Genomic DNA, 20,919 nt, shown 5'->3' with positions numbered 1-20,919 from the left:
AGAGCCCTCCTCCCTGGAACAAAGGAGCTGCCCTGGGTTGTGCATGTGCACGTGAACAGTGTGCAAGCACACGCATGCAGATAGAGTCTGTACAGCACAAAGTTGGGGGGTCTGAGCAGAACTTCCTTCCATAGTGGGAAGTTTTATGATTGCCAACAGCAATGAAATAATGTGGAAAACTACACATCTAGGATCTTCTTCCTACTAATGTTATACACTTAGTACAAAAGCTTAAAAAACAAACAAAAATCACTAACATTGCTTGTAATCTTATATTTTTTCTTAACTATAAAGAAACACTACTTCCAGTTGAATCAGAACATTAATAAGAAGCAGAACATTAATAGAAACTAACACTTTGCTTCCACAGGTAGTATTTGATATGAACAAGTAGGAAAGGCCTCAAGAGCACATTAAAAAGAGTTGCCTGATTTGCCCAAACCCTCTCCTGGTCTGTTTCACATAGGTAACCCTGGAAATAAAATTTCAAAATGTACAACAACACATATTGCTCAACTTATGGCAAAAGTTACATGAGAAAACACTGCGGGCTTCACTGTACTGCTCTTGTACTCCTGCCTGCCATGCAGTTCCCCAGTTTGGGATATTAAATGAAAGTAAACTTACTCCTCAGAAAATATTTCAGAGACTGAAGAAATATCCTTCATAAGACCTTTGGCTCTTATGTAACACGCAGGGACCCTGATAGGATGCTGTGGGGCTTTAAGCTGTGCAGATGCTCCAGTGCTATCAGTACCCAACGACTGCTTCCCAGTGAATGCTCAAACCAAAAGGTCATATATATATACATAGCTGCCATGTAACAGATGCCTACATGTAAAGATGTAGCTAATTTAATTGAACATAATTGGTCAACAAATAAATAAGAAAACACAGAATCTCTAGGAATAGCAAAGGAAAAATCTCCAAGAAGGTTGTCTACACATGCATGCAGTTGGTTTCTTTATCAAGTAAAACAGCATTTCCTCAGGAAAAATAAATAAATAAATAAAGCTGTTTGATTCAGTTACAAAGCATTCCTAACGAACAGAGGTTTTGATAGCAAATATGCTTTCTTTGAAATGTGAAAATTTCACCATTATTGCTTCTTTGGATATTTTTTGAGTGCTCATTACAATGAAGAGGAATCAGAGAGTACAGTGTGTACCACTTAAATCAGCTCAGCTACCTCATGAATAACATGCACATCCAAGGTCAAGTGCAAGGAGAGGATGACAAAGTGGCCAATGTGTGGAACCAGGAATTACTGTCAGACAGTGAAGTCAACTTAAAAAGGTAAATCTTTTCTGGTGTTAACTGTAAGACAACAGCAGAGGAGGAAGCAATTCAAGATACCAACATGTATGAGAGCACTGTGAAAACTGAATGCAGAAATGACTCCTGTGGAGCATTAAGGAATTTGCAAACATTGAGAATTTCAGCAGTAGAACATGCAGTATTCCAGTGCGACCACTGGTAATCCTAACAGCAAGGGGTGCTTTTCAAAATGATTTATGAGTGTTTGCTAGTTAATATACCAAATTCCTCAACCTGATTTTTGACATTCTATTTTCTGGTGTGCTGACAGCAGTCAAACACAAAGTGAATGTCCTTGGATTCCTTTCTCACGTGATTTACCAATCAATGCAAAATTTAAGCAAATTTACTGAATTTTATGACAGGATAATTTCTGTTCAGTTTACATCAGAATAATCTTTGAGCTCTGTTCTGCTGTCAGGAACTTTCTGTTTTCACTCTGGTGGGTCACTCCCCTTAAAAAAAAATAATCAAAGATTTTAACTTCTAACATACAAGTTATTCACAGCATTGGGAAACCTTGCCAAGTGAGATTTCTCCAGTCAGTCCACATGCAGAAAAGAGAAAGGATTTCCTTTAAAAGACAGAACCCAGGGTCTGGTGAAATGAAATGTAAAACTGTAAGTGGATTTTGGAGAGTGCATACATCTCTAAAGCCTGGGGCACAGGCTCAAGACAGAAGAAAAGAACTGTGCCATTTGATCAGCTTTACAACAGAGCAGCACTACTACACAAGTCTCTCATCGCTTTTATGGAGTGGAAAGCTGCAGATTTTACTGTACCCAGCTAATCTAAGCATGTCTGACCAGGTAGGGCTCCAGTCTCAGATTTGGCATCAAGAGCCCTCACTTAAAAATAAATAAAAGAAGTTTGTTAGTGGATGTAAAATGAAATAGCAAGCCTCAAACTCCCTATCACAACAAAAGGTCTCTCGTCCCTTTTTAGAAGGCAGAGTAAATCTCTGTTGGTTTTGTAGTGGTGTTTTGTTGTTTTTCAGCTTAATTCTGAGAATGCAAGTTCAAAAGCAAGGTTCTAATGTAGCAACACAAAATAAAGGTGCATAAAGAAAACAATTTTGTTTGCACCTACAAGGCAAATACTGACAATTAAGACATTACACCCCCATTAAAAGCTACAGGCAACCAACATCCCATAAAGCAAATGTGGTGAGAAGATGGATATAGTGAAGTGTTTGACAGATAACGTGTGAGATTTATCAAGTGCAACTAGATAGTCTTGGAATTAAAAAGTCACCAACAATTACATTCCACTCAGTGCCAACAGCAAAGCATTGAACAATGTTTGCTTTGGCCAAGGTTAACAAGGAGAGGGCAGAGAATAGACTTAAGCTGAGCAAAGTTACAGACATTACCTGCAGTCTGCTCCTCAGACAAAAAAAAAAAAAAAAGACTGGGCACATAGGGCTTGATTTTAAAAAGGCGGGATGTGTTAGAAAGCATGAGAACCTAAAGATCACCACTGAAGTGACAATACAGAGAAAGGATTCCAAAGGCTTAACTTGTCAAGGAACCTCTTCTCAAACCACGTTTAAAAGTACACATGAAAGTGCTGGAAGAGAGAACTCTAGATGTGGCAGACAGTCAGAGATCCCACTAGGTTTGAGACATCTGGCATCAGTTGAAATCCATCACATTTCATTTGGGGATCAAAGAGTAGTGTTAAGTCTATCACAGGTTGAAACAGCAGATCCTAAACACCCTTTTTATCCCGGCACAAATTAACCTTTCTTCCTTGACCAGAAAACAGCTCCTTTTCATTAAAGATGCCAAAGATGTACTCTAGTACTGAATTTGATCTAAAATTTCAGTAGAATTATGAACTTTTTATTATAAATCAGGAGTGCTCCCTGTGAATAAAATGCCCAATGTGCTACATCACACTGCTGCTCCCTTACAGCAAGCATCTTGTGTTACAAACACATCAGTTTGCAAAAACCAAGTCAGAGCCTGATGCGATTGCAGGCTGTCTATGTCTACAGTGCCAAATCTGTTTCAGGAATCCCAATGAGCATTTAGACTCATTTAGCTATTGGGCAAATAAGCACATTACATGTAGTAGTGCTCGACTCTCTGCTTGCAGAAATACCATGGATGACCCTGATCATCAGGCATCCCATAAATGTGACACAAATTAACAGAAAAGACTCTGGCCCCTTAGCTGGCTGAAGTGCCCAGTTTTTATTTATGAGTCATCCTGCAATCAGTTTAAACAAATCATTAAGTAGGAGATCACTCACTATCACTTTATTCTCCAAACACTCAGGCTGCAGCACCAACATAAATGAATTTAAAGCACACTGAGGTGAATTAGGGCTAGGTAAATAGCACAGAAATTGTGTAGGTGTGAAGGAAGATCTGTCCCTTTATCGAGGACGATGATAAACATCTGCAGTTGTAACTTAAGGTTTCTATTTCACATACACTCACAGTCCAGATAATACTGATTCTACAAAGCCACGTAAAGTCTTTCCACCTATTATTTCAGTGTAAATGAACCATGGTTTCTATTGAAAAGAAAACACAAACAAGAACATGCGAAAATCAACTCATGCAGCTTTTGCCAGCAGTTTTACCTCTCAGAACAGCCCCTGCTTCTCCAGTTACTACCACATAACCTGAGGGGTCCTGCCAGACCTTGATTTTTGAAGGAGGAACTTGCCAAGTACAGGATGGTTTCACTCCTAAGATGCATTCTCTTCACTTTCTGACAGCAACAAAGAAATGCTCCACTTGCAGAAGACCTATTCATCTTATACTTAACTACTTCCTACTTTTTTGACGCCAAGGACCTAGGTTTTCCCAAGGGAGATGTGCTAATTCTTTTTGTATAAGCACTAAAATGTAAGTTTTCAAACCAGTCAGCCAGGGCCAAAGGTAATAAAAAGTGACGTGATTTAATTACTTCTGTTACAGTTGTTCAGCAAGTAAAGGAGGTGTGACATGAAGCCCTAATTAAGTAAAATTGGTTTCTGGTCAGTAGGTAAGACCAGTGAACTAGCTGGACTAGACTCCCTAGACTCGCAGCTTTATCTAATTCCACTGGTAGTAATACATTAATATTATTAGCACCTGACATTCTTTGTTGTGATTCTTATCACTGATATTTCACAGAAGTGTGCTGACTTGCCATCAAGTTGAAAGCTTTGGTAAAATCTTCAAAACAACTTCTTTTGACACACCTTCATCACTCTTTGAATACACTAAAAGACAGTTCCCTTGGATTGGTGATGTAGAGGCAAGAGGAGGATTGTTCACTTGTTTTGTAGCCTTGTTTTCAAAGATTTATTTATTTTGGCAACATTTACCTTAAGTATGGAGGATGGAACAATATCACATGTGGAATAATTTTAAATGACAGATAAAATTTTAAGGGGTCTAACTTTCTTCTTCAACCAGTGTATGAATCATCTTTTACCCGTCCATCCTTACTTCTAGCTTTTTCCTAAAACCATTTTGAGGATTCATCTCTCCCTTCTGCACATATTCCTCCTGCCCCTCATTTTGCTTTTTCCTTCACTAAACAAAACAGAAATGCTTAACTATATTATAGCGGTGCTCCTCAGCCAACATACTGGGGCCTCTGACTGCGCTTCTCTGAGTGCAACATCCATGAATTCAGATCCTTAATTTTACTACTGCTATGATTAAAAGCAGCAGGCAGCAGACTGAGATGAAACAAGAACAAAGGACTTGTTGCAGAGGAGCAACTCTCAGATAAGAGCACCGCATTAATTTATATAGCTTCAGGAAATACACAGAGTAATTCAAATCTATGGTAAACTCAATCTAGGGCAACACAATTATACCTTTCCCTTGTCCCTGCACATCTCATTATAGTTTTTGGAGTTAGCATGTGGACATTGCTATTAAAAAGAGAACAAACAGTGTACTGTTAAGAACTCCAGGTTTGGAAAGAGCGGTCATACTATATTATTATGTGGAATAGTTATTTTATTTTTAAGTGTTTAAATATACAGCACAGATTGCTTGTATTCTGGCCCCACAGGTGAGACAACTGATAACACTTTTAAACAGCCACCTAAAGAAGATCCCATTATAAACAATGAAGTGAAACATGCACCTCCAGAGAAGGATTTGCCTGGTCTCCAGCGTATAGTCAGAAAGTGAATTAACTTCTGGAATCTTCTCCCAGCTTAATCCATTCCTAAAACTCCTGTAAATACTGCGAGCAAGGTCTGTGAGAGTCTGTGCATGACTTGTTGCCACTTCTGGAGAAACAGATGAGTACTTTACAGCACCACCCATGCCATCATGAAAGTGATAAACTGGCAAGCGGGAGTGCCAGGACTGCCACACTTGTGAAGCTGTACAAGTACAAGCAAGTTCACAGATTTTCTTAGAGGTTATAAACTTTCAAAAACAAACATAATAATAATAATAATAATAATAATAATAATAATAATAATAAAGCAAACAGCTTTATTGCTGTTGCTTTATTGCAAACAGCAAACAGTTTAATATAACTGTAGTCACAGGTAAGATTCCTGTTCTGACCAGAACTGGAAGAGCTGACAAAAAGCACACACATGGAAATAGCTCATTCTGGAAGGCATTAATCCATTCCTGTAGATTTGAGAGCTTCCGACACATTACCTCTTTTATAACATTGTAGGATGGCAACTCCCCCAACCTGCTGCCGCATGCCTTACAGCAATTCCACAGTTGAGGCCCTTTCCATGCCCTCCCCATCTCCATGATCCCTGCTCCCACAGCGCAAACCAGGAGCCACATGCCGGGGCAACACAAGGAAGCCCATGCTGGGAGCATTTCACTTCCTGCTCAGGATCAACATAAGGCACAGGCAGTGGAACATTAAGGGTTCAAGCAAAATGCACATTTCTCTGTTCTACAGTTTTGAACTTGAGAACTGCTATGCTTTTCTGTCAACAACTTTTTTGCAATAGCACTTCGGAACAAACTTCCTTTGGCAAAGTAACAGCAGTGATCCACTGGTGCAGGTTCTAGAGTAAGATTTGGAAGCATTTTACTATTACGCTCCTCATAATTCAAACTCTGTTTTGCGTCTGCCTTTATAGGCTATTGTTGGCCAGATGGAAAATATTAAGGAAAACGGATTGCAACTAAATCATTCGGCTGTAGTCTGCTGCCAAAAGGCCCCAGGCTAACTACAAGCAGATTTGCAAGCAGGCTCTGCTCCGTTACAATCTGAGATCTGGCACATCCTTTGCCCTGACTAACAGCAGGAGGGCACAGGGCCAGCTGAGAGCAGCTACTGTGCCAAACAGACTGTGCAGGTCTTGCTGCTTGAATGCTTCCACAGAAAAGGAGAATCGATGGGACTCTTTTGTAAACAACTCCCTGTACTTTCTGGCTGCTACTAACTTCAAAAGTGGTATAAATTTATCCCCCTACAAAATAAATGCGAATACACAGCTTAGGCTTATTACCAAATCAAGACAGAAATAAACAACAGTGTTAATGCACAACATCTAAGCTTTCAACTACAATAATTATGCATATATACACATATATAATGAAGAACATTTTTTCCTCCAACAAACATTAAGAACAATAAAGAATGACTGAACAGTAGCCAAATAGTGTGTTCTTATTAATATTCTTTGCAACCTCTTATTTACAAGAAGGTAATTAAGTTCAATGATTGGAAAATTTACTCTTAATGCTTATTTCTAAGATACGTATTTCCCAAGGCACTCCTTTTGTTCAGCTCATATATTCAGTTATCAATCAGCAGGACTGGCTTATCTAGGATGTTCAGTGAAGAAAAAGAAAAGACAAAAGATATTTGCCTAATACTAACCAACTGTCTCAGGCATTCAACATTTTATTCCAGATGTTCCTTCTTTCATTATCTGCCCCTGTTGAAGCACATCACATACGGCTCTCTAGAAAGAACAGGGGTGTGCAGGTATCAAGGAAGCAGACTGGTTGGCATTCACACTTCATAGTATTCAATGTTAAAAATAATAATAATAATAATAATAATCTTGCGATAAAGATCGAACTGCAAACTTGATGGATACAATTCAGAGCTGTTAGCAGTGAGGGAAACTCCTTTTTCAAACACCATCATCATCCAGTCACATGCATCAGGCATCTGCAGAAGGCCTTCACATCTCTATTTCAACCATGAGGCACGTGCCACCACTGAATGAAACAGAGGAGCGAGCATGTGCATGGCAAGGCAGAAGAGAAGCCAGAAATGGAAATAATGGATCTCTCAATTCATTGAAAAGAAATATACCAGTGTCCTTCCTTTTCCTAGAGAGACCTCAAATTCATTCAGAACATTTGTCATTACAGAAAAATCCAGACTTCAGCACTTGCAGAATTCCATTTTCTTCAATCTTTTTCATACTGTCATTAGTATCACACACAACAGCATCACACAACTTGCCATTACTACCAGAGGACTCAGCAAAAATCAATAATACTGAAGTGCAGACAAAAATTAAAACAAAACAAGCCAAAATACCTGGAAGAAAAAAGTACATTTTCAGGTGGACTTATTTTGTCACTATGAAGAACTACAAAAACTGAATTTAACAAAGTATGCACATTGCGGTATGCTTAGAACAATGAAACCTACAAACACAAGACCTTAATGCAGGCCTGTCCATTTCTGGCACGACATAGAAGGAGTTTGCCATTTTTGTCTGTGCAGTTTAGCAGGGTTCTACTCTATTTAAGTTTCAACAATAATATTTAAACCAATTCAACCGTACTTTAAAATTTCAAGCTCAGCCAGCAAAGCTTTTAACAGATCTACTGACACCATAACGAAAACTCAAAAGCTTTTCACTGAGTGACACTTTATAAATTCCCTCTTGACTTGTTATTTACCAAGTACATCTAGCTGAAAATAAGAAATTATTATTTAAGACTTCAGTTGAATCAACTCCTTTCAACAGTGGTCTTAAAACTCAGAACAACAGAATGCATTTCTACAGCTATTATTGTGACGCTGCTTGCAAATTCAAGGAAAATAAATAAGAGGCAATACTGCACACACTTCACACATTAATAAAAAAGAAAATGCAATCCACATGTAGAATCAACAGGGTTCTCTAAATCTTCCCTTAGTTTGTGACACCGCTCTTTAGGAAATGCCTATATACAAAAATATTTATATACCACGCACATAGAAGCTGGCACATTCCTGTGAAATACACACCCCCATGATATTAATTTTGAGTAAGTATTAAGAATAACAACAGTAAGAGGACCAAGAAGAGCTATTATAAACTCCTGTTGAAGATTTTTAGCAATGGGACAGAAAAAAAAAAAAAAAAGAATTATTAAATGCTTTTCCTTGTTTAAGACTATTTTAGTAAGCACAGTTTGTTCAGCATTGCAAGTATCACCATTTTTGAAAGCTAAAATAATTCTAGAAACACTTCCAGAAGGTTTTTAAAGATACCAGAATAAGAAAAGATATTAAGGCAACCATGAGGGCTGCCATTCAGACCTGAGAAACAGTCTGTGATACAGCAGGGATGAAAACAAAAACAAATAAGCAGATATAATGACAAATGTTTTTCCTCCTTTCTTGCTATATTTTAAAATAGCTCATCTCTATCCTCTAAGATTGGTAAGGAAAATGAGAAAAAAAATACAGGAAGTTTAGAAAACTGTACTGAAAACCATATCAGAAAAGAAACACAAAGCAGATAGCTGAATTTAATTGATGTCAAGCTCTCTTTCTACTAGGTTCATCACATTTCCGTACATATTCTGACAAGTAACTGAAAATAAAAGCCACTGTTTGCTTAAGCAAATCAGTGGGGGTAAAAACCCTGAACTTTTAAGATGTAAACTGTTTTATAAACACGTCAAGTTAAAGCAAAATGCCTGCAACAACTGGAGACCCTTTGCAACCCTGCACACCACATTCATGGAATTCTCACATTTTTTAAGCCACTTTAGATCAATTTCCTCTCAAACACAGAAGAGGAAGTCTAACTGTTTTCCTACAGTTCTAGCCTGTAATTTCTGTGAAGAAAGGTGGGACTTGAGCAAGTCTTGCTCGCCTTTTTCTCTATAAGGTCCATGCAAAGAAACTGAGAAAGAATCTTCAACCCTCACATTAATGGATGTGTTGAATTCACAGCTAAAAGGGAATTTAAAAAAGAAAAAGAAAAAGAAAAAATAAAAAAACCCATGAAGAAGGCAGACAGAGGCTCAATAACAACATTTTTATTAAGTACAATTTTCTTGTACTGTTGAATCAGAGGGATCCAATTTCTCATGACTTATACATGTACTTTTTGTGGCCTCTGCCAATGTGTAATAGAATCAGTTTGCTATTTGCTTTCATCTCTGAAGCATTTTAAGAAGTACAGGGATTCCAGGGTCGATACAGAACAAAGACCAAATAGACTGTCCAAAAAGTGTTTTGTATCATTTCCAGCCATTACCAAACATGTTTTTGGAAGGCTTAGAAGTATTGTACAGACAGATATGGAAGCATAACATTGATTTTCTGTATTATCATTTTCTTTAATATATAACTATACTCAATCCTTATGAGACTGGCCTTTTTTTTTTCTTATTTATATAGTGATAGAGAAACAGTTTTTTCTATGTCCACACAGAAATCTTAACAACAAAATAGGGGAGAGAAAGAAGTGAGGTTAAGTAAAATTAAAAAATATCTATAGTCACTGCTTGCAGCCCGAGCATTGTAATTACAGCTTTGAAATGAACAAAATAAATACTTCCTCTGGCTCTAAACAGTTAACAACTCATTTCTGCAGTTGCACAGTACTTCTTCAGTAGACAGATAGTATTGTGATTGCTGAGGACTGTGACTTTTCCCCTTAAAAAGTTTAACATGGGTCAAAATACACTAAACTAAACAAAAACTACACTAAATTAAATACAGTCACAAGACTTCTGGAAATAGAACTGATCCTGGCAGTCCCGGTGCCATGTTGCTCTCCATGCAAACTCCCTTCCCCATTTTCCAATTAATTCAAAATACAGGCTGTATTCTCTATACATACAGTGGTGACAAGAAGAAAAACAGGAAAACAAGTGACAGCAATGTACACTTTTGAAACCAATGCCCAAGAAAACGTAACTAGATTACAAATCTGTGGCAACAGAACAAGAATTCAAAGATGGTGCATACTGGGGAGAGGGAGCAGGGTCTGATACCTTCAGTAGAAAAGGAGGTATGCAAGGGGGAAGCACTTTATGATTTCTTTCACTACCCCACTTTGTCATCCCTAGAAAACAACTATTAATGGTTTATGCAGCCCCGTCCTTGCAAGAAATTAGGTTGATTCACATTTTTATCTTTTTTTTCCTTAAAAAACAAAAAGAAACTCCATGAAAGCTATTCTAAGAGACAATCAGCCTCATGAAGTTGCCCTTTCATAAAATCAAGCCTTTACGAAATACTTCAACCAAAACTGTAATATTTGGGCGGTTACACATTGTGGGTTGTTCAAAGAGTATTGAACCAACATGATTTTACCCTGCAGAAGAGAAGAAGCATAAAGTCTTGTAAATCAATTAAGTACTTCTAATCCCAGTTTACCAGCTATCTGCTTCACAAGGATAATGCTTTTTGCATACTTCTATTCGACTTACAATTTGTATTTATATAAAATTTGTATTCTCCCTCCTGTATCCTTTTTGTACCTATCTATGCCTAATGATGAGAATAATAGCAACATATTACATGAAGGTACATTCTGCTTCAAAAATATAATTGAAGCCAAGCGAGGAGTCACACAGAAGACCACATGAAGAATCACACCATGAAATCACGTCAGGATGCACAAAATCCACCAAAGTGGAAAGATTTGTAAATAAGCAAGTAGATAGGGCAGAGAACTTGTAAACTCAACATTTTATAGGGAGCTAATCAGATTTTTTAAGTACAAAAAAGAAAAATGAAAACATAAAGCACAGTCAGAATTATAAAAATCCAAGTGTCTTTTCTTACTTTTTTTTTTTTCCCCCTCAAACATAAATTTCTGTTGGTCTGGTCAGTGCAGAGAGAAAATTCTAGAAAACAACGGAACAATTCTGTCATAATTAAATATATATGTATATATTTATAAATATATGTTTATTTGTTCTTTCAATTTCTTTCCCCAAGATAATCAAAAGATATGAAAATAGAAGTAGTGTAATGGATTTGGGATATTTTTTCTTTAGATTAGAAGGTATCACAACAGAAGTGTGTTACATTTTGGAGGCACATACACAAACAGTGGTATATGGGCCCTTAAAGCTGTTTGTCCCCTATGCATCAGTGCCCTGCCAGTTGGCAAGCCTGAGCCAGGAAGCTGTCAATTCCAATCAAGTTTAGGTGATGCAGTCCTATTAAAGAAGTCTTGCTGGTTAAGGGGCGTCCACTGTTTCCAAAGCATGGGAAGAAAAAAAAAAAAAAAAAGAGGGGGGGATGGGGGGAGGGGGCTTGAAGGAAAAAAAGGCTCTGCTTTCCTGCTTTCCTTAGATTTGAGCTGGCAACTTTCACTGACTAGAGTTTTCAAGGAGCTATGAATGAGCTTAACAAAGGAGTTCTGTGGCTAGTTTCTGGCTGAAATCCATGTCAACAGTTTTTAAGGTCACAGGTCACACTAACTAACATTTATTCCCAGCAGACCCTGCTCTAAACACAAGCTGTAAGTAGTACAAATTTGGAATTTTTCTGTAATCCCTTGAGATATTCCTGATCCTTCCACATGTTTCTGCTCAATTAAAAACAATTCTCACTTTGCACCACAAGAGAGGCCCCTGCTCAGAAATCTTATTCTATCCTAAGAATAAATGGACAAAGACCGCAATCAAAGGAAAGGGAAGGGGGGAGGAGAGGAACTCACAACAAATTGCACCAAAAACCTCAAATAACTCCATACAGAATCACATTCAGTTAGTTACATTTTCTGCCATCTGCCACAAACTATTATAGATCCATTTCTTTTTATCTTAGAAAAAGGGTGGTGCAGAGCTTAACTATTTTGGCTGAAAGGGATTTCCACACCAACGTTTCTGCATTTCACTTCAGAAGAACGATTTTCATTTTGGTACAAAAGCTGAATACCCACTGAAAACTTCAAATCTGAGTTCCACATGGGTATAACACCTTCTTATGCCAGTAACTGGCCAGTAAGTTGATGAACCAAGGGAAATCTATTTATAAGTTTTCTTTTTTTTTAATTAACTTTAACAGAACGTGAAGTAATATAAAAGCCACAAGCTTTAGTTATTAGTGCCCCTTCCAGCAATTAGAAGTAGGTTGGTTCTATAGCTAACCATTTAACAGATAAAATAGAAATTCTACTAGTTACTTCAAAAAAACAAAAACAAGGTACACGAGGTACCTGTCAAGAGTTAATAGCACCTGAGAGAATTCCTACTCACTCCAGTTCCATCAGTTGACATTCAGTACACACAAGCCTCCAGGCCTCTGGGCCAGCACAGCCCCCCCAGCAGCACACACCTCCCTGGTGGCATCAAAGCAGTAATTATTATCATCTCATCCATGTATCAGTGACCATGTTCCCCTCTCAGAATGTTTCATTATTATTACTGCAACCCTTTCTGATAGGAAGACAAAAACATAGGCAGGCACCGTCTGAGGGAGAACTGATTCTGCATGGCCTGGCAGCATTTACCTACCACCTTCCAGATCTGCTTTCATGTTACCTGAAGCAAAGAAACAATTCAAATTAAATATGGGATTAAACTGACCAAAATAATATTCATGTAGAAATGGCAGTTAACACAGCAACCTGCATAGAGCTGCCAGAGCTCTGAGTTTAACTGCTGTGGAAGTGGAGAACTATAGCGGATGTTCTGTATGGCTTCACAGTCTAAGAATGAACAAACCACAATGCTTCCATGACATCCAGAAGATATATTTAAACCTAATCAGTAATGTACAAAAGTTTACAGATTTTGGTACTGTACCATAGCAGTAATCCAATCTGGATTAACAACTTAGTACTGTTTTGACAGTCTGATAAAGTTCTTCAAATAGGTAAAAACCAAGTTTATTCTGACTGTTATTTTGTACTATAGAAGTTTTGAGGGAGGTTACTGGTGTTGGTTTTAAAAACACCTTTTTATTTCAAGGTATTTTTCACTTATTTTTTCATGTTACTACTTTTAATGCAAAATAACACCTCTCTCTTGTTTTAAGGATTAAACAATCAGAACATAAAGAATTGAATCTGAAGAAATAAATGAACCTTTTCTCTATATCCTGAACAACTTCTCTCACATCAGCAGCTGGGTCCTCACATTGAGTTCTGGAGATATTTCAGATGACAAAAGGTAAAAAAAAAAAAAAAAAAAAAAAAAAAAAATCTTTTGAAAACTACAAAGTTTTTGGTTTCATAAACATCCTGCAGGAAGGGTAGAAGAAGTCTGACTTATCCACATTTCATGTATTCTTAAAACAGAACCTTTTCTTCCTTCAAATGTGCATGGAAGAACAGAACTGTCAGGAGCTCCAGACTCTACAACATATTCAAAAAATTTCAGCTGCAGATTTATACGTACTTTAATTAATACCTTTCTCAGGGAAAAAAGAAAAAAAAAAAAAAAATTCAATTCCATTCAATGTCTCTCGAGAATTTAAGCTTCATATGCTTAGCAGCAGCTTCACAGCTTTATAATACATTATCTTCACACATCTTCAGAACATTCAAAATACTATAAAAAACAGTTTAAATATTAGAATTAACATGCTTGTAGTAACTTCAGCTGTGAGGCTTTCACTCTGCCCACTTCTGAAGCAGACCATAACCAAAAGAGTTCCTCAACCTAATCTTCAAGAAACCAGACAGTGCTATAAACTACAGCACTACTTTTGGTACACTTACTGACACCAGTACAAGTTGTTTTCCATATTTTTCCCACCGAAACAACATTTGAATCCATCAGTGTCCATGCAGCTTGACTTCTAGGTACAGAAGTTAGCTGAAGGCACAAAGCCCGCTGAGCAGCAGCACCTACAACACAGCCAACAAGGTGGCTTCAGGAGAACTCTGCACAGAGAGGACTGCTGGAAATTTCAGGAGACCAACTAGCAAGGAGACTAAAAGCAATGATGAAATTAAAACTAAGTGTCAACATGCAAATTCTTAAGAATCAGAAGGTATCCATATACTTAAAGAGTACAAGAAAGCAGAAAATTATGCAATTACATTAAATTATTTTCTTTCAAGAACAAATTGTTTATGCCTTTGACACCATTGAGGTTAATGAAACTTTTTCACCCTATGAAAGAGCATTTCATCTACACATAAACAAACTTAAAAAAATATGAGAAACCAGAGCATATCCATTCCAGAACAGAAGTGTGGGACATGCCTGATAATGGTGTTAAAACGATGCCTCAGAACTGTAGGAGAAGCAGAGTATAGGACTTTCTCTATGCCTTTTTTTTTTTTTTTTAATAGAATGCTACAACTCTTCATTGAATTTAGAGCTATTTATACCATTCACCCTCAAAAGCCCATTACAAACCCAATGCTAAGTTATACTAAAGCAGATCCATAGAAACAAATCAAAGAAAAAACACACAAAACCAAAACAACAGCAGCAAAACCCACACAAACAAACAAAAAGTTTCAGCATCTTAATGAATATCCACAAGGATTTATTTGAACCAAAATCCTGAAGTCCTTAAAAGACATCTTAAAAAGAAGAAATCTTTAGGTAATGAAATCTTCTTATGATATTAAGATCACTGGATTATAACTCAGAATTTCACAGCTTCAACACCAGCTCTCGACATACTGCACATTCATCATTTGGAAAGGAAAAATATTAAAAAGCACATCTTAAAGTTTTCTAATGCATTGCACTGAAAAAGGCAATACAAAATACCAGTTTAACCAGGAGATTTTGATGTGTGGTGGATGAGCTTCTGGGCTTTTTTTAATTCACTTCACTTTTTAGAGCCTCAGAACACCCACCAGACCATCTGTGACAATTGTTCTGCGCTTTTGTTCGCCCTCTGCTGTCTGAAATGCAGAAAGTAACACTCATACAGAGAGCTGTGCAACTCAGCCATTCAGGCTGTATTAGATCACTGCAGCTGGTTTTAGCCAAAAATCAAGAGGGAAAAAGACAAAAGAAAAAAAAAAAGAAAAAGAAATAAAAAGGAAAATGGACATGAGACAGTCAGTGGTTCTACATCAAAGGAAAACCCAGAACACCCAGACAATGCAGTTTTATCTCAACTTACCAACAAGAGATTCCCAGAAATCTGTATGTTGATATCCATAGCAGGAACAAAAGAGATTACAGAAATACATGAATATTAGGGAAAAATATGTTGCCATTTCTTGCAGCAGTTATGAAAGCTACCTTGAAAGGAGATTATTAAACAGCGCTGATTGAAATAGCCAAAAGACTTACACTGTAAAACTGAATTGCCTTCCTGCTGGCCACAGGAGCAACATCCATGCTGATAACATTACTGCTATTGAAGTCCTAGAAGTGCCTTACTGTGCTTTGCGTGCACGTGAAAAGTCTCTGGATCACTTCACATCTCAAGGTCCAGGCTATGAATTACGGCATTCTGAGAGCTGTCACAGCTTTCAACTGTTTCCAGAATTCTGCTGACATTTTTTCAAAGCACAAACTGAATGAAAATAATTTCCTTTTTCCATTCCTCTTCTATGATAAACAAAAACATTTGCAATTTTCCACCTCCAAACCCTTTTACCATGGCCAGACTCACCAAACCTTTCACTGATAAACGTGAATATTAACTCCAATAACAAACAATATTGCTTAATTCATATATTGTCACTGAGCACAGCAGGGAATACCTGAAGCTTGCAGCCATCCAGTTTTCCACTGAGTATCTACCAGAGACACAGCATGTACAATTGTAACAGAACGCTGCCAGCAATCTCCAACAAAGTGCACTGAGGCAATGCAATACTTTTAACTAAGAAACAGTTTTGAAACAAAAAAATTAAGCAGTCTAGTCCAAAAGTGCTGAAGCAGGTAGGGAAGCTTCAAGTAGAGGAGTCAAAAAAGTTGTGAAGACTCTTGGTGAAGACTGAATTAATTTGCTGGGCTTAGTGTTCGGAGTGCACAACTGCTCCTAATACAAACAGTCTGTCTAGAGTTAGATGGTGCAGGTGCAAATGCAATCAGTTGGTTGACAGAAAAAAAAACAGGGTGGAGAACCACACGCACTCCCATGTTTTAAACAACCTATAACTTAAAGAAAAGAAAAACATATGAAGAAGCATTATTTTCATCTTTACGTGTTTTTTTCATAAAGTTCTCACTTGCTTCAGCATATCTTGATGCACCCATTTATAGCAGCATCTCTTATGAATTAAATTAACTCTACTAATAGAACTAAATTATTAGAACTGTATATCCTAGTTAATTCTAATTTCATTTATGAAGGACACCAAGAAGATTCACATTATCAATGGCTGCTGCAGTTCTAGGAACAGAGGAAGTAAACCAGGGTGATGCTTATTTATATTCTTCATTATCCTCCAAAACTTACATTCATTTGCATTAATCACAATCTTCCATTCTCTCATTAGTCCACAGAAGAGTGAGACAACAGGAACGAAGCTGAAACGCAATTCACCTACTGCTGCTCCTGCATTGGTACGGTTGTTTCTTTTAGTTGGTTGAGTTCTTAGTATTTTCTTTTTTTACTTTAGTTATGAGTTGAAGCAGAAGGCATTTAGCTATAACATAGCTCCTCCATTTCTTCTTGGCATTCACTCAACATAAGGGAGCTGACAGCAAAGAACTCTTATCCAGGAGAAATCAAGATCGGACTCACAGTAATTGTTTAGACTCATTTCTTAAACTGTGTCTCCCCTTTAATTTATCATTAATCAAGAAAAGTTACTTTATGTAACAAGACACTCCCAACACAAGGAAATCAGCTTCCTGTCTACATAGGGGATCTAGGGAAACACCTCTGCCTTCGATATGTGGTTCACATTGCAGGATTGCTATTTGCCAAAGCTGTTAATAGCTGAAAATACTAAAGAAAGGATGGAATGAAAGAAGCTACTGACAAAGCACCTGTCATCCTTCCTCCCACATAGGTAATTAGTAACTTTGATAGACTTCATACTATTTTGTCCAAATGTTAGACTTTATCAATGAACGTGTATTTAACAGATCACTGATGCCAGTGTAATGCTGAAGTACAGGACAGCAAACAGTCGATATCTTTACAAGTCAGGTGCCAACACAAATTGCACAAATGTACTCATGTTAAATTACACACAACAATCAAAATCTATTTCATGGCACTGCAGGATGTAACTCAGTTAAGGCAGAAGTGTCCTTGCACTTGACAGTTTCACTTATATTTTGCAACAGTGTTCACAAAATACTCCAGAGGCATCATCACATTCAAAAACACACATGCAAGAAGGTCCCAATCTGCCATTGCAATGGGCAGTATTTGTACGCCAAGGACAAGTTCTTTTTGTTCTTACACCGGATTCTCCCAAGCAAAGAACAAACCAGAAACAACTGAGACAGATGTTGGCAATCACTGAGAACAGGACCCTCCTTTGTGATTGTTTCGACACCCACCTTGCTAAAATCTCAACTCTCTTTGTGTAGGTCAGTGCACCAAACATTCAATTTCTCGTGAACATGAAAAATCAGAAGACAAATCAATAAACTTATTTCAAAAATAGACAAATAAAAACAAAGGTAGGGTAGCATATAGAAATATTTATTTCCATTGAATTTTGTACTGGAACTAACATATGGGTAGATATGAAGCCTGATTGTACCTGCATCAATTCCTGCAGAAAATGTAAATAAAATTCACAGACTATTTCAACATGTCCTCAGGAGGCATCATAAATACTTGGCTGGAACTTCTTGCTCTAAATGCATTGTTCCCACCTTCAGTCATCCAGCTCTACATGGCAAACACTACAGAACCCTCAACATGACAACATAAAGCTGATACACACAAACTTTCAGAATGTGGACAGCATCAGCTCTGAAGATATTTCCTCAGCTACCAGCAAATGCATCATTAATAAAACTTGCATATACAGATATCCACAAAATGTCTTAACAAGATCAGTTCTGACAGTGAAAGATAACATCTGCCATTATGCAATGTCATAACAAATTACTGCAAAGAAACATTGATTTTTTTTTTCCTCCAAATGGTTAATTCAAGAAAATTGACTACAAACAAATACAGTTATCTACAGTAGAACTCCAAGTGCAACATATCTTGCAGCGCTTCTGCAGAAGAGAAGTGACTTCAAGAACCAGATAGGAACATAATTTTGAACAGCTGGAAACTGTAAGTGCAATGTAACAATGCAAAGTCAAACACTGCTTCCCTGTCTGCCGAAAACTAAACCACAGACTTACCTCAAGATACAGAAGCAGCTTTTGGCCCCAGAAGATAAGCGACAGAACCCAAACCTCTGTTTGCTGTCAATGTCTGTAAGGACAAATGTAAAGTTCTGTCCAACTTGGCTAACTGCATGGCTGAAAATAAAGAGAATAAAAAGGAAAAACTTAATGCTGAGCTAACTTCAAGTCAAGGGTATCTAATCTAGGTATGCAAGTCCTGTAGCATTTTCTCTTTTACTAGAAAGTTTTTTCAGGGGGTTTTTATGTTGTTATTTTTCCCACCAAGAAATTAAGTCAGAAAATACATTACCTCTAGAAACATAAACATGCAATTGGCTTTAGTGTGGGATGATACTATGCATTTATCTTTAAATGAAAATGAAAACAACTATAAGCTATTTTCAAAGCAGTACATACAGTACCAACAAAACCCATGCTCTGTCATGCAGGCAAAATATTACTCTTCATTTCAAAATTGGCTTAATCTAAGAGCAAGACAATCTTTCATAAATAACATGCTGAGCTTATTTGACACTTGGATATTGACTTGCTGAAGTTTTATATCTATCTACCAATTTTGTAAGTATGCCAGATAGACCATTCCTCAGCATCCAGCAACTGTCCATGCCGGATGACTCTCCTTTACTCTAGCAGCTATTCAGTCAGTTAAAGGAAAGAACACACTAATGTGCAAAGAAGGAAAAGATAACTGGGATCAAAAGCATACTGCCAGCTAGGACTGCAGACATAATTTTTCAAGACTTTAATACAATTTTTCAAGTCATTTGCCTCATCTGTAGGATCTTAATGACTCTTCAAGAGCAGCACAAATGAGCTAATAACTTCCATGGATATTGGCTGCCATTCAGACCCCAGTGGGAAATATCACTGTAGCAAAATACGTCTGAATTGGAAAATTCAGGTAAGTGATGCTCAAAATCGTCACACCAAAAAAATATGCTTTACATTTAAAGCACAATACAATTGAATGTTATATATGTCTTTCACTCTGTTAATAAATAAGACTTACCACATCTATCTAAAGTTAATCAAACTCTCATGTGCAGTGATTGCAAATTCCACATAAACCAAGCCAATTCTGCCACTTCATTGTGATGCAGCCATACTGTAGAGATGTAAGTTAGCTACTTAGCACAAATGCTGACTTTCAGAGAAAAAGCTGTAACTAGTAAAATTATTAGTGGACTTCTTAGGTTTTCAATTTGATATCTCATAATGATACAAAATTAACACGTATTTCAGGTTGTCTTTTCAGTGAGAACTGAGAACTATTAATAGAATTTACATGTGCATCTTTACAACTCAATAACCAAAAAAAAACAAAAAAAAAAGAACAAAAATTTAGACCATTTAACTATCACAGTAATGAGCCCTAAAAACAAGCAAATACATAAAGAAAATAAAGAAGACTTTCACACAGAAAAGTTGGATCCATCCAGCACTAAGTGCTCCATATTCACAGAAGGACAAAAAGAAAGACACTTAAGAGCATTTCAGTAGCCTGAGAATTAGACAGCATAAGCACTAATATCCTACAGAATTCTAACTGTCAACAGAACAGCCATTTCCATAAACCGTACTGAGCTGGTAGGGTATACCAAAAAATCCCTTACTGGTGTTAAGTTTTATCTGTAAAGCTTGGATGTAATGTTACTATGGTGATTTTACTATGGTGTTTTAGAAGGGGATTATATGCTTAATTTTAACAAGGCCAAGAGCAGAGTGTGTGCAAGAAAAGCATTCTAGCCGACAATTAAAATTATGGAACAGGAGAAAAAAAACATGCTCCACAAGCAGCAGGGAGGAACTTGTTTATCACACAATTGCAACAAGTTGGTAAGTTCCTTCCAAGCAAACCTAAAGATTTTTGCATTTGTGCAATTCACAGAAAATAAACATGCCTAAAATGCCTTGTTCAACTTTCAGTTGTTAGTTCTTTATAGTGTAAAATAACATATTCACTATCCTGGCTAAAGATGTCTTTCCTTATGCTCACTCTAATCAAAGTATTCTTGCAAGCCCTTGTGGGAGGATCTCGCACTACTCTGGGCTCTGAGTTGGTGAAAGGAAAAGTAGTCTCTGTTCATCGTAGTGAAGCATGAATGATCATTTCCACCAGAACCTCTTCATTCATATTGAGTCTTTTTCCAGAAATGCTGAAGAAATGCCCTACAGAGTATTCTTCCAATAGAATAATTCCAAC

At 37.2% G+C, this 20,919-nt stretch overlaps 1 protein-coding gene across 31 annotated transcripts in view; it reads right to left on the bottom strand.

The window, feature by feature from the left end:
- Positions 1 to 20,919, bottom strand: part of DENND1A (DENN domain containing 1A) — a 176,974-nt gene that overhangs the window by 108,784 nt on the left and 47,271 nt on the right. For 23 of the 31 annotated variants that reach the window (XR_014936214.1, XM_032448081.2, XM_032448087.2 and 20 more), the window contains exon 5: positions 18,711 to 18,830. The exons of 3 other annotated variants lie outside the window; for them this stretch is intronic. Coding sequence is in view for 19 of the 28 variants with exons in the window: in XM_032448081.2 (XP_032303972.2) it covers positions 18,711 to 18,830 (120 nt within the window). In the remaining 9 variants the exon portion in view is untranslated. The remainder of the gene's footprint in view (positions 1 to 18,710; positions 18,831 to 20,919) is intronic. 5 more of the 31 variants (XM_032448089.2, XM_085521072.1, XM_085521077.1 and 2 more) reach the window with 1 other exon arrangement.

Source organism: Coturnix japonica, chromosome 21 (genome assembly GCF_054131305.1).
Source record: "Coturnix japonica strain WE chromosome 21, WE-NBRP24, whole genome shotgun sequence".
NCBI classification, from domain to species: Eukaryota; Metazoa; Chordata; class Aves; order Galliformes; family Phasianidae; genus Coturnix; species Coturnix japonica.
This window is presented reverse-complemented; position numbering and strand designations above follow the sequence as displayed.